The sequence below is a fragment of the Falco peregrinus genome, chromosome 6 (assembly GCF_023634155.1).
Source record: "Falco peregrinus isolate bFalPer1 chromosome 6, bFalPer1.pri, whole genome shotgun sequence".
Lineage (NCBI taxonomy): Eukaryota > Metazoa > Chordata > Aves > Falconiformes > Falconidae > Falco > Falco peregrinus.
In genome coordinates, this window is record NC_073726.1 from 68,776,870 (window position 1) to 68,789,668 (window position 12,799).

General features: G+C 39.6%; 1 protein-coding gene across 1 annotated transcript in view; it reads right to left on the reverse strand.

Annotated features, from left to right (window-relative positions):
- Nucleotides 1-12,799, reverse strand: part of KDM5A (lysine demethylase 5A) — a 49,684-nt gene that overhangs the window by 16,380 nt on the left and 20,505 nt on the right. The window contains 9 exon segments of the mRNA XM_055807294.1: nt 262-400; nt 911-1,266; nt 4,478-4,595; nt 7,438-7,588; nt 7,842-7,966; nt 8,221-8,402; nt 8,524-8,718; nt 9,955-10,074; nt 10,895-11,057. Coding sequence (XP_055663269.1) covers nt 262-400; nt 911-1,266; nt 4,478-4,595; nt 7,438-7,588; nt 7,842-7,966; nt 8,221-8,402; nt 8,524-8,718; nt 9,955-10,074; nt 10,895-11,057 — 1,549 coding nt within the window.

Below are 12,799 nucleotides of genomic sequence, written 5' to 3' on the forward strand. Positions count from 1 at the left end.
TTGTATCATAATGAATTTGCCGGCTTTTACATCCCCCATGAAACGCATAAAAGGAAGGAAAACAGAAACTGGATAGCCAATGGGGAAACACAAGCACAAAAAGAAAGAGAAATTCAAGCACATGAGCTACGGTAAGCACATTCAACAGCTATAGCAAGGCTTCCCTTCAGGTCACCTTTTGTGAATGGAGGGGCTAGGAATAAACAACATCTAAATAAAAGGATGCAAGCAGAAGATTCCAGTCCCGGCTGTAACCCCTACCTGAATGGCCTCCACTTTAGCTGTCCAGTCTCTAGCCCGCTGCAGGGCTTCTTTCAGTGCCAGCACATTGGGCAGGTAAGCAGGGATGTTCTTTGCTTCATTCACAATGCCCTCCAGAGCAACCACACTTTGGCGCGGCCTAGGGTAAGAAAAACCCAATTCCAGCCTTCTCTCAATATGTCAACTACATCCATATGAATTTGACAGGCTGGTAATGCAACTTCATCACTATACTGCAGTGCAGGATACCATGGCTCTATTCTTCAAGGGTGCTACTGGCTACCAAAGAACAAAGAGGTGAGAAAGCTGACGGACTTTGCACAATCAAGTTCAAAAGGGCACAGCATCAGAGCTCCTTTAACATTGAGGAAGCTGCCTTGTGTAGCATACTCAAGTGTTTTTAGTTGAGGGGGATGAATACCAAAGACAGCAGCAACACTCACAGCCTCCTACCACTGTGCAACATGATAAGGAATCAACTCTTCTGCAACTCATCAAGTCCAACTCTTGAGCAGTTAAACTGCTGGAAGGTAAAAAAACCAAAATACACTAGTTTCAAAGCCCCCAGCTTCTCAGCACACTCCTCAAAAGAGGCTGAGAATCCCAGAAGTGTGTAACATATAAGAACAGTTTGCAAAGGAACACTCACCTGGCCTGCAGGCAGACTTTGGCCTTCTCCTCCCACCTCTCCGAGACTGTTAGCAGCTCCTGCAACTCAGCCATAGCTTTCTCTACAGCATGGTGCGGTGCCAAGCCCACACCTGAGTCAATCAGCTTCTTCATCACATCTAGGGTGACCCTCTGGGGATCCAAGAGGGTGGATCTCACCTCATCCAGCCACCGTGCCTGTTGCAGTTCTTGCTTCAGCCTTGGCAATTCAGGAAGTTCTACATAAAGGCCAGAGCCCAGGTCTATCAACTCTTGCAGCTTGGAAGAGTCTGGGATCTCATCCATCATAGCTTCTTGAGCACGCTCATGAAATTCTTCTACATCATCAAGCAGATTCTGAAGTAACAAACAGTACAAATCAACTAGAAAAGAAATGTCCATAGAACCAAAAGGGAAAGTTGACTGAGGGAGCAGTCAGCTGTGAATTTGTATGTGATCATCACATAATCAGTCACAGCTTCTACATACAATGCCAGCTAGCTGTCACAAGCCTGACACATATTAAGTAACAGACCCTCTAAACTCATTCGGTGGCCTGTTTCATACACTAGCCACATTAGCTGCATCAAACCCTGCACCTAGAATAGTACGACCGCAACTGCCTACAGCTCCCAACAAAACAGAGTATTAAGTGTTGTGCAACCAACGTTAATTTCAAACTAGTGGTGGGAAAGCAGACCTCTGCAAGCAGATCATCCTTTCAATCTAGCATTATGACGTTACAGTAATGATGGTAATACACAACAGAACAACACATGCTGAGGAGAAAGAACACACCAGAGTTGCACACGGACATGAATACCAGAAGATCATTAAAATAATGATGGTCAAATTTGTAATTACTATTTCCTAAAGCAGGCCCACCACTTAAGCACATCAGGATTTTATTGCACAAAAGAAAGAAGTGAAAATGCAAAATCCTCTAATAAAAGGAGACAATTTCAGAGAAATCCAACTGCACTGCTGCAGTTCTCCCCATCCTCATGTTTTGGCACTGCAATGATAAAAATCAAAGACAGCAAACAGACAGGAAAATCTCTGCAGGAGATTCATTCAAGGTCATTCAACCAGTATACTCAATTGATTAACTCCTGAGTCTCTTACAAAGTGGCAGGTATTTCTCATGGCTAGTCAATGGCACAATAAGGAGCAAAACCTGCATTTCCTGACCTAACCCTTAGCTTTCTGCCCTTATTGTCTGGTGTTGTTTTTTCATGACTGGAAACCAGAAGGCATTTACAAAAAAGAACAAGATCCACATTATAAAGATTTTGATTCAGGGAACATATGCTGAATGCTTTATAGTGACAAATTATTAAGTTTAATAATTATAATGCCTTTTATGTTAGAAAATACTCATCATCCAACATGACAATTATTTTGCAATTCATAATGATGGATAATTGCATTCAAATGCCATGCTGAAAGTTAGTGAGTGCTTAGGCATAAATGATCATTATCTGACTTCATTCAGAAACTAGGAGACTATGGTTTGTAACCAGTAAAATGATAATATTTATTTTATTGGCTAGTGATTATGTTGAAGCTTCAAGAACATACACACGCACAGAATACTTCAACAGAACCAGTTTCCTAAGGCTGAGCAGCAGTGGGAAAAGAGAATAGTTGGGAGAAAATATTTAGACAAAAACACCAATTAAAACTGTCAAGAGTTTATTGCATGTCCACAGCTCTGTCATCAAAGAATTATGTCTTAATTATAAGAAGGTTTTAAATACATTAGAAAAAAAATCTCCTTTGAGAACAATCGTATAGATCTATTAATAGATGATGATAAAATTTCATGAGTAAATACTAGTAAATATTTCTGGTTTGTATGTGGAAAGAAGTGTAGTAAAATCATCCTATCATATGAGGATAACAACATACTTTCCACTATTAGCTGCTGGGAAAAGATTATCATCAACAGGCCTGGAAAATCTGTATCCTGGAGTCCTACAGATTTCTGAAGGTACTTCTTTTCAGCAACAACATGCCAATATTGTAAAGACAAGAAGTCCAATATAAAGTCTCTCTGTGACACCAACATTGAGTTACCATGGAAAAGTTAATACAGAATTCATTAATTAAGATGGAGATAATTAACACTAGTAAACACAGAAAAGAGGCGTTCTCAAACAAGACTAACATTTTTAAACTGTATGTTTGGTTATTTAGTAGCTGCTGCAGATATGGTAATGTTTAGAATTTTAGGCCCTCAATCTAGCACAATAGAACGTTCTTCTTGAAATTGTTATTGACAGAGAACATGTGTGTTAATAAATGATTAACATACATCAAGAACCATTTCTCAAGCTGAAAAATCTTTATTGTTTCTTGAAGGAGTTTTCTAGAACTTGGTTAGTAGGTGAAACACTATTTAACATTTCATCATCAGTGACAGAGAAACAAATTAAGATTGCTGCTGAAAACACTTGCTACGATACAGACTGCCAGAGTGATAAACGATAATAGCAGCCAGGGGAATCAGTACGATCTGGATTACTTATTAGTCTAGATCCATTCAAAGACAGGTGCAAAGATATATACATGAAGGACAAGAAACACGGGCTGTGCATACAGATTAAGGAGGCTGTAACCTGGAAAACAAGGCTGAGAAGTATTTACAGAACAATTGCCAATGTGGTACTGCTTTCCCTCTCCCCTAAAGAAACACATCAATGTAATCTTCAGAAGTTTCCACAAAAAATATAAAGGGTAGGATTTAATCAGGAATTCCACCACTATAGAGAGCATTAACAGTGCTGGAATAGGAGTAACTGCTTCAGAGAGATAAAACTGGGCCATCTGGACAGTGACAGGTGGGAGGGATCTTTTACCTTGGTTTAACTGAAGTGAGACCACTACATCTGACAATGCCCATTGCAACAGGCAGCTTAGAAAACGAATGCATTGTCACTTAAAGTGCTCTGTTTGCTTGCCTAAATGCCAACTGCATGGGCAATACCCCATCAATACCCCACACTGTCTGAGACTGCTACACAAGAGCTAAGGTATTCTTTGAAGATGGCAACAGAGGCCAGGTGAAATACTTCAGAGTATCTCACAGGGCACTAGATACCCACGCTTAAGGTCCCAAATTTAGCCCTACATATTCAATGGTATGACTATACTGGCATGAAAGTACAAATGCTGTCATTGCCCACTTAGCGACATGCTTATAAATGAACTGGAAACGGATGTTACCATTCCATTATGGACAGGCAGCAACATCATCAGCAAAACTCCAGTAACACCAGCAAGATTACCCAGTAAAGCAGGGAGACACTGAGCTACATCTTTCCAGAGTCTTTTATTTTCTTGAGGCCAGGGGTATCATTGCAAAGCAGCTATCTGCTTTACATGAGAAGCTAGACATTAAACACCCCACTCAATCCACCTCTGCCAGTGCACAACTGATTCTTAAAGAAAAAAGCCTTTCATCCTTTACACCAGGCAACGTTATCTGTTTAAATAAATCTCAAAACCACAAAAACAGAACAAAGTAAAAAGCACGACATCATCTGAGGAGCAGATGCAAACTTACCTTCACTTGTCGGGCTTGGCTGATAACACAGGGCAAGCTGAACAACTGTTGTACAAAAGCTTTAAGCTCCTCCATAGTTAGCTTGGTCCGTGTCCTTCCACTATCTTGGCTCTGTCTGCTGTATGAATGGACATAATTAAACAATATTAGGTGAAAGTTAAGATTATAATCCCTGGATTTACTCCCAGTGACAAAACTAACAAGATTACTGAGAAGTTACAAAAAAAAAATTCATCACTTAGTTTAAAGAAATCAAACTCCACAAGTATTCCAAAATCTTGAAAACTAAGTCTAACGTAATTCCTCTAAGCATCTTCAAGAGAATTTACCCTGCTTTTCAGATGTAGCATTGTCTTTCAAATTGAGTTTGTTCAAAAAAGGTAGAACATAGCTCCAAAAAGCCTCCTTTAGGCAGCTCAAGAGGTTGACTGCCATGACAAGCACTGACAAGACATCTGAGATAAGTAACAGCAACAAGCTCTGAAAGTAGTGTTATGTTCTAGAGTGCTCTCTCTTGTAGCCAGAGAAACTGGCCTTGCAAGAGGAGAAGACTGCTACTGAGTAGGATGTGCTCTGCAAAGACACTTCCATTAAGTATCACTTGAATAAAGTATAACAAGCCCGCTCTGTGTGGTAAAAGACTTCCAAGTGACACACTGCACAAACTAAACATTTGGTATACATATCGCTGGCAGGCACAACTTCACAACAGGACAGATTTGAAAACACTGAAGATTTGTTCCCTGCTAGTGAATCCACATTTTATTACTACAGAAACATTAAAGAAAAATAAAACTTCATCTTTCAAACTATGGACTTACATGTAATTGTAAAAGTAAAATTTAGATTAATGATTAAATATAATTACAGCCTATCTGAAACTCAGAGGGGAAAAAAACACTGATGACAGACAGGATGGAGTAGTAGCTGCGCTGAGCCTGCTGTGCCTCCAATATTCCTGCAGAAGAGTGAATGGTGTGGTGCTCCGAGACACCACTGTAGGAGGGCACCCCTCTGAAACACTGCACTGGTGTTGTGTCCCTAATCCAACCATGGACTGCCACAGCACAAACAAAATGATACAACTGTCCCTGCCTATGGAAACTCAACTTTCAACAGTGGAGAGAGACACAGAACTGGAATATTGGATACATCTTCACAGGTACGCATCACCTATTTTTCAGGTTAATATATATTATCAGATGCACAAGGAATAGATTTTCTTTTGCTACATTTGAGCATGAGTTTACTGCTCCTTTAATCCCTGCCAAATTGTTCTGTTTGAGCACTCATTTTTATTTTGCTTTTTTAATAACCTTATCCTCTGTGTAAATGTGATCCTTCTCAACGCATTAAATACGAACACAAATGTTAAAAGAAGCTGAACATGATCTTATATTTAAATTTCCTAGCACTGTTCAAAGATTTCAAAAATCTTTCTCAAACCTCCATTTTGTAACATGTTGCTATTTGGCATACAACAGCCCTCAGATGTATATAAAAGTCCTTTTTTTTGCCCCACAGAATTCTCTCAGCTTTAGATAAGACACAGCATTGAAAATCGTCAGATCTTTCCACCCCTTGTGTTTCTTGGGGTAGTGCTGGAAATAATTAACTGAAGGCAAGTCTGTTGAAAGAAGGCCAACAACCACAGCAGAGGGAAGAGCAGGCAGCAAGAGAGCAGGAACACCTGCGAGCTACCAAAAAAGTTAAACCACATTAGGAACAGGGTAATGCAACCCCTGTAGCACATTTCCCTCACCCAGACCAGTATTTTAAGTGACCATACCTCCATGGTAGTGGAATCCTAACAAGCAATAAAAACCAAACAGGACAGCCTTCCTTTCCCTTCAAACATAGTAAAAATGCTTCTCTCTTTTATAATAGCCTTCCAATCATATCAGGTATTATACTTGGATCTGTGGTGTAACTCTAGCATTTCAGTGTTCAAGCAATTATGATATGTGTTATGTTTTGTGTAGCAAATTTGGGTATTATAATTAACAAGGTATTCATTTAATGGGACTTCTATTCAGTGCACAGAACGTGTAGGAGAGAAGGAAGAACATGTTGCTGAAGGCTCATGAAAGCAGAACAAAGGGACACATCCAGCAGATTGCTGAGGTAGGGTCAGGGGACAGAGTAACACTGACACAGCCACAGGCTAGGCAGGCAATACAGAGAACCAAGGGAGTCTAACTAAACTGCCCAAAGTCACTGAGGCAAGCCACTACTTTCAACCACACATCACTGCCTCCCATGGTCCTTCCCAAGAAGTAAAAGACTAGCTCAAACTGTGAGGGCTTTTTGCTCTGCTACACTGCTCTGCTCCCCAAGATCCTCTTGTTCCAGTCAATGCTGGCAACCTTTGCATCTTCCAGTAACTCCATCAGCATCACAACATGTTCTGCAATTTGAGAACAGCTGGCAAATTTATAAGTATTTTTGAGAAATGCTGTACTGTAAGATACAGCTGCACTTGCCTTATCAACCATAACTGGTATTTCCTAGTTCTCAAGCATCTTGCTTTGCAATCCAATGTCTTAACAGATTTTCTTTCCATGGCTTTAAGCTATGTACTTAGCCATGCTACTTAAAATATATTCATGTCAAGACTTCCTCTGCATTTTTTTCTCTAGTCTTTTCCTACAACTCTCCCACACATTCAGAGAAACACCTGATCAGTGATCAAACACCTCCTCCAAAAGCTTTCACATTTCAGTACCCAAGTCAGCTGAATATGTTTAACACATTCCAACCAAGTCCACTTTTTTGGCCCCTTGTGTATCTGCCTGCTCCACTGTATCTGCCTCCTCTACCTCTCAATGAGTCAGCACTGCAGACAGGAAACACTGACAGAAGTTAGTAGGCACTGACACCTCAGGATTCTTACGTTTCCAGATCCAATCAAGTAACAAAACAGACAGATGGAAACTGTTGGAAAAAAATGCCTGTCCTACCTGTGTTTTTGCTTTTTGCTCAGAAGCAGCTGTGCTACTGAAGCACAGGTCTCTGCTTCTTTCACAGCATCTCTGAGCCTGCGGAAAAGATCATTCTCTGGATATTTCCTGTCTTCAGCATCCTCCAACATTACTCTCAGCTCAATCACATCTGTAATAACAGTACAGAAATAATTTGTATGCAAAAACAAAAGAGATTTTAGACTGCTTTAAAGGCCTTCAATCAAGGTTCCAACTCATTCAAGGCTAGTTCAATTTGAAACACACAATTAGTTGCATTACACTCTCAGATTAGCTCATTTCTTTTTTCCACTAAACAATACACAGCATTTATCTCATTAAATGTAACACAGAAGAAATGTAAGAGTTTCAGGACATCCTACTATGAACAACAGAAGTCTGACCTTTCTTGTGGTTGAGACTGGCAGACAGAGCTTCTGTAACTCTACTGACCCAGGTGTCATAAGACTGTGCTCTAACTTTCACTCCATACAGCAAAGAAGGAAGGTCTTCTAGTGGGTAACGGTACCTGGAGATGTGGAAGGAAAATAAAGTATTAATGCCCGTACAAAAGCCAGGATATTGCTTATATTGCGTTTTTCCAGCCACAACCAGGCCAGAAAGACAGAACATACATAATACCTGTGGCCCTGGAATGAAGAAACTAAAGAGGATAAAAATACTCCGTAAAGACAGAAGTGTGGCCAAATGTTGTATTTGGTCACTGGTCTCCAGCAAACTACTGAATATGGAAGAAAAGCAGGGGAAAAAAGTTCTGTGTACCTTAGACACTTCTTCTGCATGGGACATGGACATAAATCAGACGGATGGTATAAGCATACCAGACGCTCAGGATTACAGGAACATGTAAGAGCTGACAAGAAGCATGTGGTTCTGCAAGCTGTGCACTGACGCTCATCATCTGGAACCAGTTCAAACACCTCTTCTTCAGACATCAACACACCCTAATAAACAAACAGGCAAGACACTTGCTATAAAAACTCTAATCCAGGGAGGGGGGCGGGGAGCAGGAGGGAGCCAAAAGTTCTTTTGCAAGCAAAGTAAGAGTTGTCTATTGTTACTCACCATCTGTACAACAGACTCCCTTAACCGTGTCTCTTCCTCTATCATTAGAGTCATCTCCTTGCAGACCATGGCAGCCAGCCCAACATCCAAGCACTCTGGATCTGCAGCCATCTTGAAGATCAGCTCTTCATGGGAAAAAACACAATGACGTCCTAGCCTTCGGTAATGACTCACACACTGACGCCCAATGGGAAGCTACAAAAAAAATCCCGACATCTGTCATACTGGGAAAAGACCTTTCAAGATGATCTCCTTTCAAGATGATCTCTTACCTCCCACTTTCCTTCCTTTGACAAAATCTGAGAAAAGACTGAGACCAAGAGACGTATCTTATGGGACAAAGCCAATTATAACAACCTTAAATCATGTTACAGATGAGGACAAACAGGGTACCCATGTTGTGGGGGCATCTACCGTATTACGTGCCTAACTTTCAGTCACAAGTGTAAGAGTTGTCCTAAGTTGTTTTTACTCCCAGTCCAAAGAACTAGCACCAAAAAGGAGTCATCTAGTCTATGCTAAGGTGAATGCACTGCCCTCTGGATATTACACATGGACATCAACATTTAACGCAAGATGCCTAGAGTTAACCAAAATCAATATTACTTATTTTGTCCTTTTAAAATAAAAAATATAAATTGCTACATGAATTTGCTATACAGATTTCTGGTTACATTTTGCATAAACAAAGGGAACTTCACACAGTTGGTGTGAGTTTAGCAATTTTTCACAGAAGTTATGCACAGATTACATCATGAGCACAGGAGAGAAAAAGAACACTGACACACTGTCAGTCCTGCAGATAACTTTTCCGACAAATGAATAAATTTCTCTGATTAAGGACTGAAATTCCCATTTGAAAGTAGCAAAATAGACATTAGAGAGAGATAAACTACAAATGAGATCATAACTTCAAGCTGTAAGCCCTGGACAGTGATAGGACGCACTTTTGACAACTTAAGAGTCCACATAAGCTATGCTCTGATGTGGCACAGCTATTAGAACAAGAACTAACACGATTAAAATGTACAATGAGCTGGCACAGAAGGAGAACAAAAGACTGTTTTATGCCTACCTCCAACATTCACGTAACGACTATTCAAGATAGCACATTAATCTGTATCAAATTCAGAAAGAGGCATCACAGAAGGACTAGCTAAAGGCACTGTGGGATGTCACTTTTTTGCTTAGATCAATACCTAAAATAAGATCACATGCCAAAGTTTCAGCTTGAAGCTGCTAAAAATTACGTGCTTATCAAAATTATTTTGCATAATGCAAACTTACATCAGTCTTTAACCATTGTATCAGGAACTATAAACATAAAACATGCTATGTGAGTTAAGACTGTTCTTCAGATAATTAAGTCACTAACACACTTCTTGAGAAGATCACCACGGAGATACAGCAAACATATACAAAAGAACAGACCCAGTCAGCAGTGCAGAAGTTCACAGCTTCAGCAAAGTTATATCCCTGGTTAAATCCAGAGTGATAGGCACGAGGAAAGGTCACAACAAACTCGCCAGCACACTGATTGGTCCTGTATACCTAATACAAGTGAAGAGAAAGGAAAAAACCCCATGAAACTTACAACAGAGTTTAAGACATAATTACAAGATGTTTGAACACCTCTTTCTTCGTCCTATAAAACACCATAGGCAATACAGCTACACCAACAGTGGTAAGAAGACAGAACCAATCCTTGAAGTGAATCCTCAATTTATAGCCTTACTCAAAAAAGCTGAATATATAAGCCAACAGTTGAAAATTTTCTTTACAAATCCCCAAAAGGATGTTTCTCTATCATCATTCAGTCCATTGCACTACAAAGTACATAAGCTTCTGGAAACAGTTTATGGTTTGCTTTGTTGGGGTATTTGCCAGGGGAACAAATTTATATTAAGACAAAAGCAAATGATAGTGACTGCTGCTTAAATAAGGTCTGCAGTCAATTTTATGTTTGGTCAGGAAAGCATTTTGTAATGCTGAGATTTCTAATGAACACAAGACAAGTATTTTACTACCAAAAGATATTAAAAGCATTTCACAGACAAATTTTCTGCTATGGTGGGGTAAGGGCTTTTTTAATTAAAATTTAACACACACATACACTTGTTCTGTAAGATATTATATGTAAGAAACTTGGCACACTCACTTCTGATATAAGATAATATAAATCTTGTGGTGAGTCTAGGGAAGACGCTAGAAAACAGCTTGAAAAAACACCCTATAGCTAATGAACTGAGTATGTATAAACGTCCACCATAAAAATTCTTCAGAGTATGCCAAACCATTGTTACATGAACCTGGCACAGAATGAAGAGTGCATAGGAGTACTTATGTAAAAAAATGCTCATGTGCTACTCACTGGTACACCATGTTCCATCAGTACATTTGGGTTCATAATAGTGACCAGCTGATGCAGGAGATCAGGCTGGGATTCAAATAGCTCAGGAGCCAATTCCTTCATCACATCTTCTAGCTGCTCTGCTGCATGAGAGGGCACACCATACCATGTCTTTGGCTCTCCCCTAATAAAACACAACCACAGTAATAAATATATTAAAGGAAAGTAATAATGCCATCCAACTGCAAAGTACACCTCAAACCTAGCACCACTGTCCACACAAGCCAAATATTTTGCATATAGACAGAAAAGTATCTTTAATCAACAAACATCATCTTCAGGATGTATTATTCTGATCTGAAAAATCAATTACACTACAACACAATTCTCAAAATAACTGACAGTAGATTTGCCGTGAAAAGCCTAACATGGAAGATGATTGTCATTTACCATGCTCTACACAGACAGAATGGGCAATTATTTTCCTTTAGGAAGAAGAAAGCAAGCTTAAACAAAACCTTGGCCGTCACAGCTAACATTTAAGAGAAAAGAGATCATGGTACTCCTCCACTCAGGCTTGGAGTAGTAACATTCCTGAAACCAATGGAACAGTATACCAGCTAAGCAGAAGTGGAAAGAATAAAACACCAGACAGCGCAGTGAAATAATCCTCCTAATTTACATAACCGATTACTGAAAACCAGTGGCCCACTGGACTCTTAAGATAAAAAAAAGAGACGCCTAAATGGTTGATCTTTTTCTTCCCTCATACTTAACAAAACCAAAAATAAACACAAAATTACTTGAGAACATACTATTCCAGTCCTGTCTTAACCAAAATAAACTGCAATAATCTAGTATCTATAATGCTGAGGTTTATTTTATAATTTTATTTTATTAAGAAGTACTTTTATTAAGCAGTAGTCTGCTGAAATATCTGAAACCATTTACATAGCACTATTTAACTGTACTAATAATCTTGTCACTAACCATCCCACAAGTTCGATGAGGCACAGCACAGCGTTTTCTGTGCTTCCTACAGGCTTCAGTGACACCTGCTGGTAGACAGTGGTTTACAGCCAGTAAACTCCAGTGAGTAATTACTACTACTCTGCATCTGGGCTGCTGGAACTCACCAGCTGACATAAACCCTCACATACTAATCTAGTTAACAGCATGCTGAGGACAAGAACTGAGCTCAAAACAAAATTAATTCCCCGCCAGAGTCTGTGGATCAGATCTTGCTAGAAAACATGCTTCTCCAGAAACGTGCAATCACAGTCAAAAGACTATCAACTCATCTTTACCAGACATACAACAAACTGTATTCTAAAAATGTGCTTTACACAGCTTCTCCGCTCCTTCCCCCTGCTCCATCCACTGTGACCGAGCCTGATGAACTGGGAAGACTGCACTGCAAACAGTTACTATCTTTCAGGATTCTTTTCAAACACAAAAGCTGAATACCACAACACTTTTAGGATTGTTCTGAAACTCAGAATTACTTTCAAATTTCTCTTCGCTTGGCTAGTATTTCTATGTATAGATAGATCTGTTGCGGAACTGTCAGCTCAAATGCCTGTGTAAGCCAGAAGTCTCTATTTCCAGCATAGGAGCATACCAACTTTAAATCATAAAGCAGTGAACTGTTAACTCAGTTCAAAACCAAAAGCTTCCTTAGAAAAGATGTGAGCCTGTACAACATGATTTTATAGTGACTCTGGATTTTTGGCAACATAAGAATATTTAATCAGTTAATAAAAAACACTGGAATGTTTAAACAGTATCTGTATTCACTTTTAATAAGCCTCAGCTCAGAATATGGACCACTCATGACATTTAGCTTTTTGGTTAAAAGCGCCATCAGCATGCATAGGCACTTTGAAGTAGAACTAAAAATTTAATAACAGCAAACAGGGCAGCGTA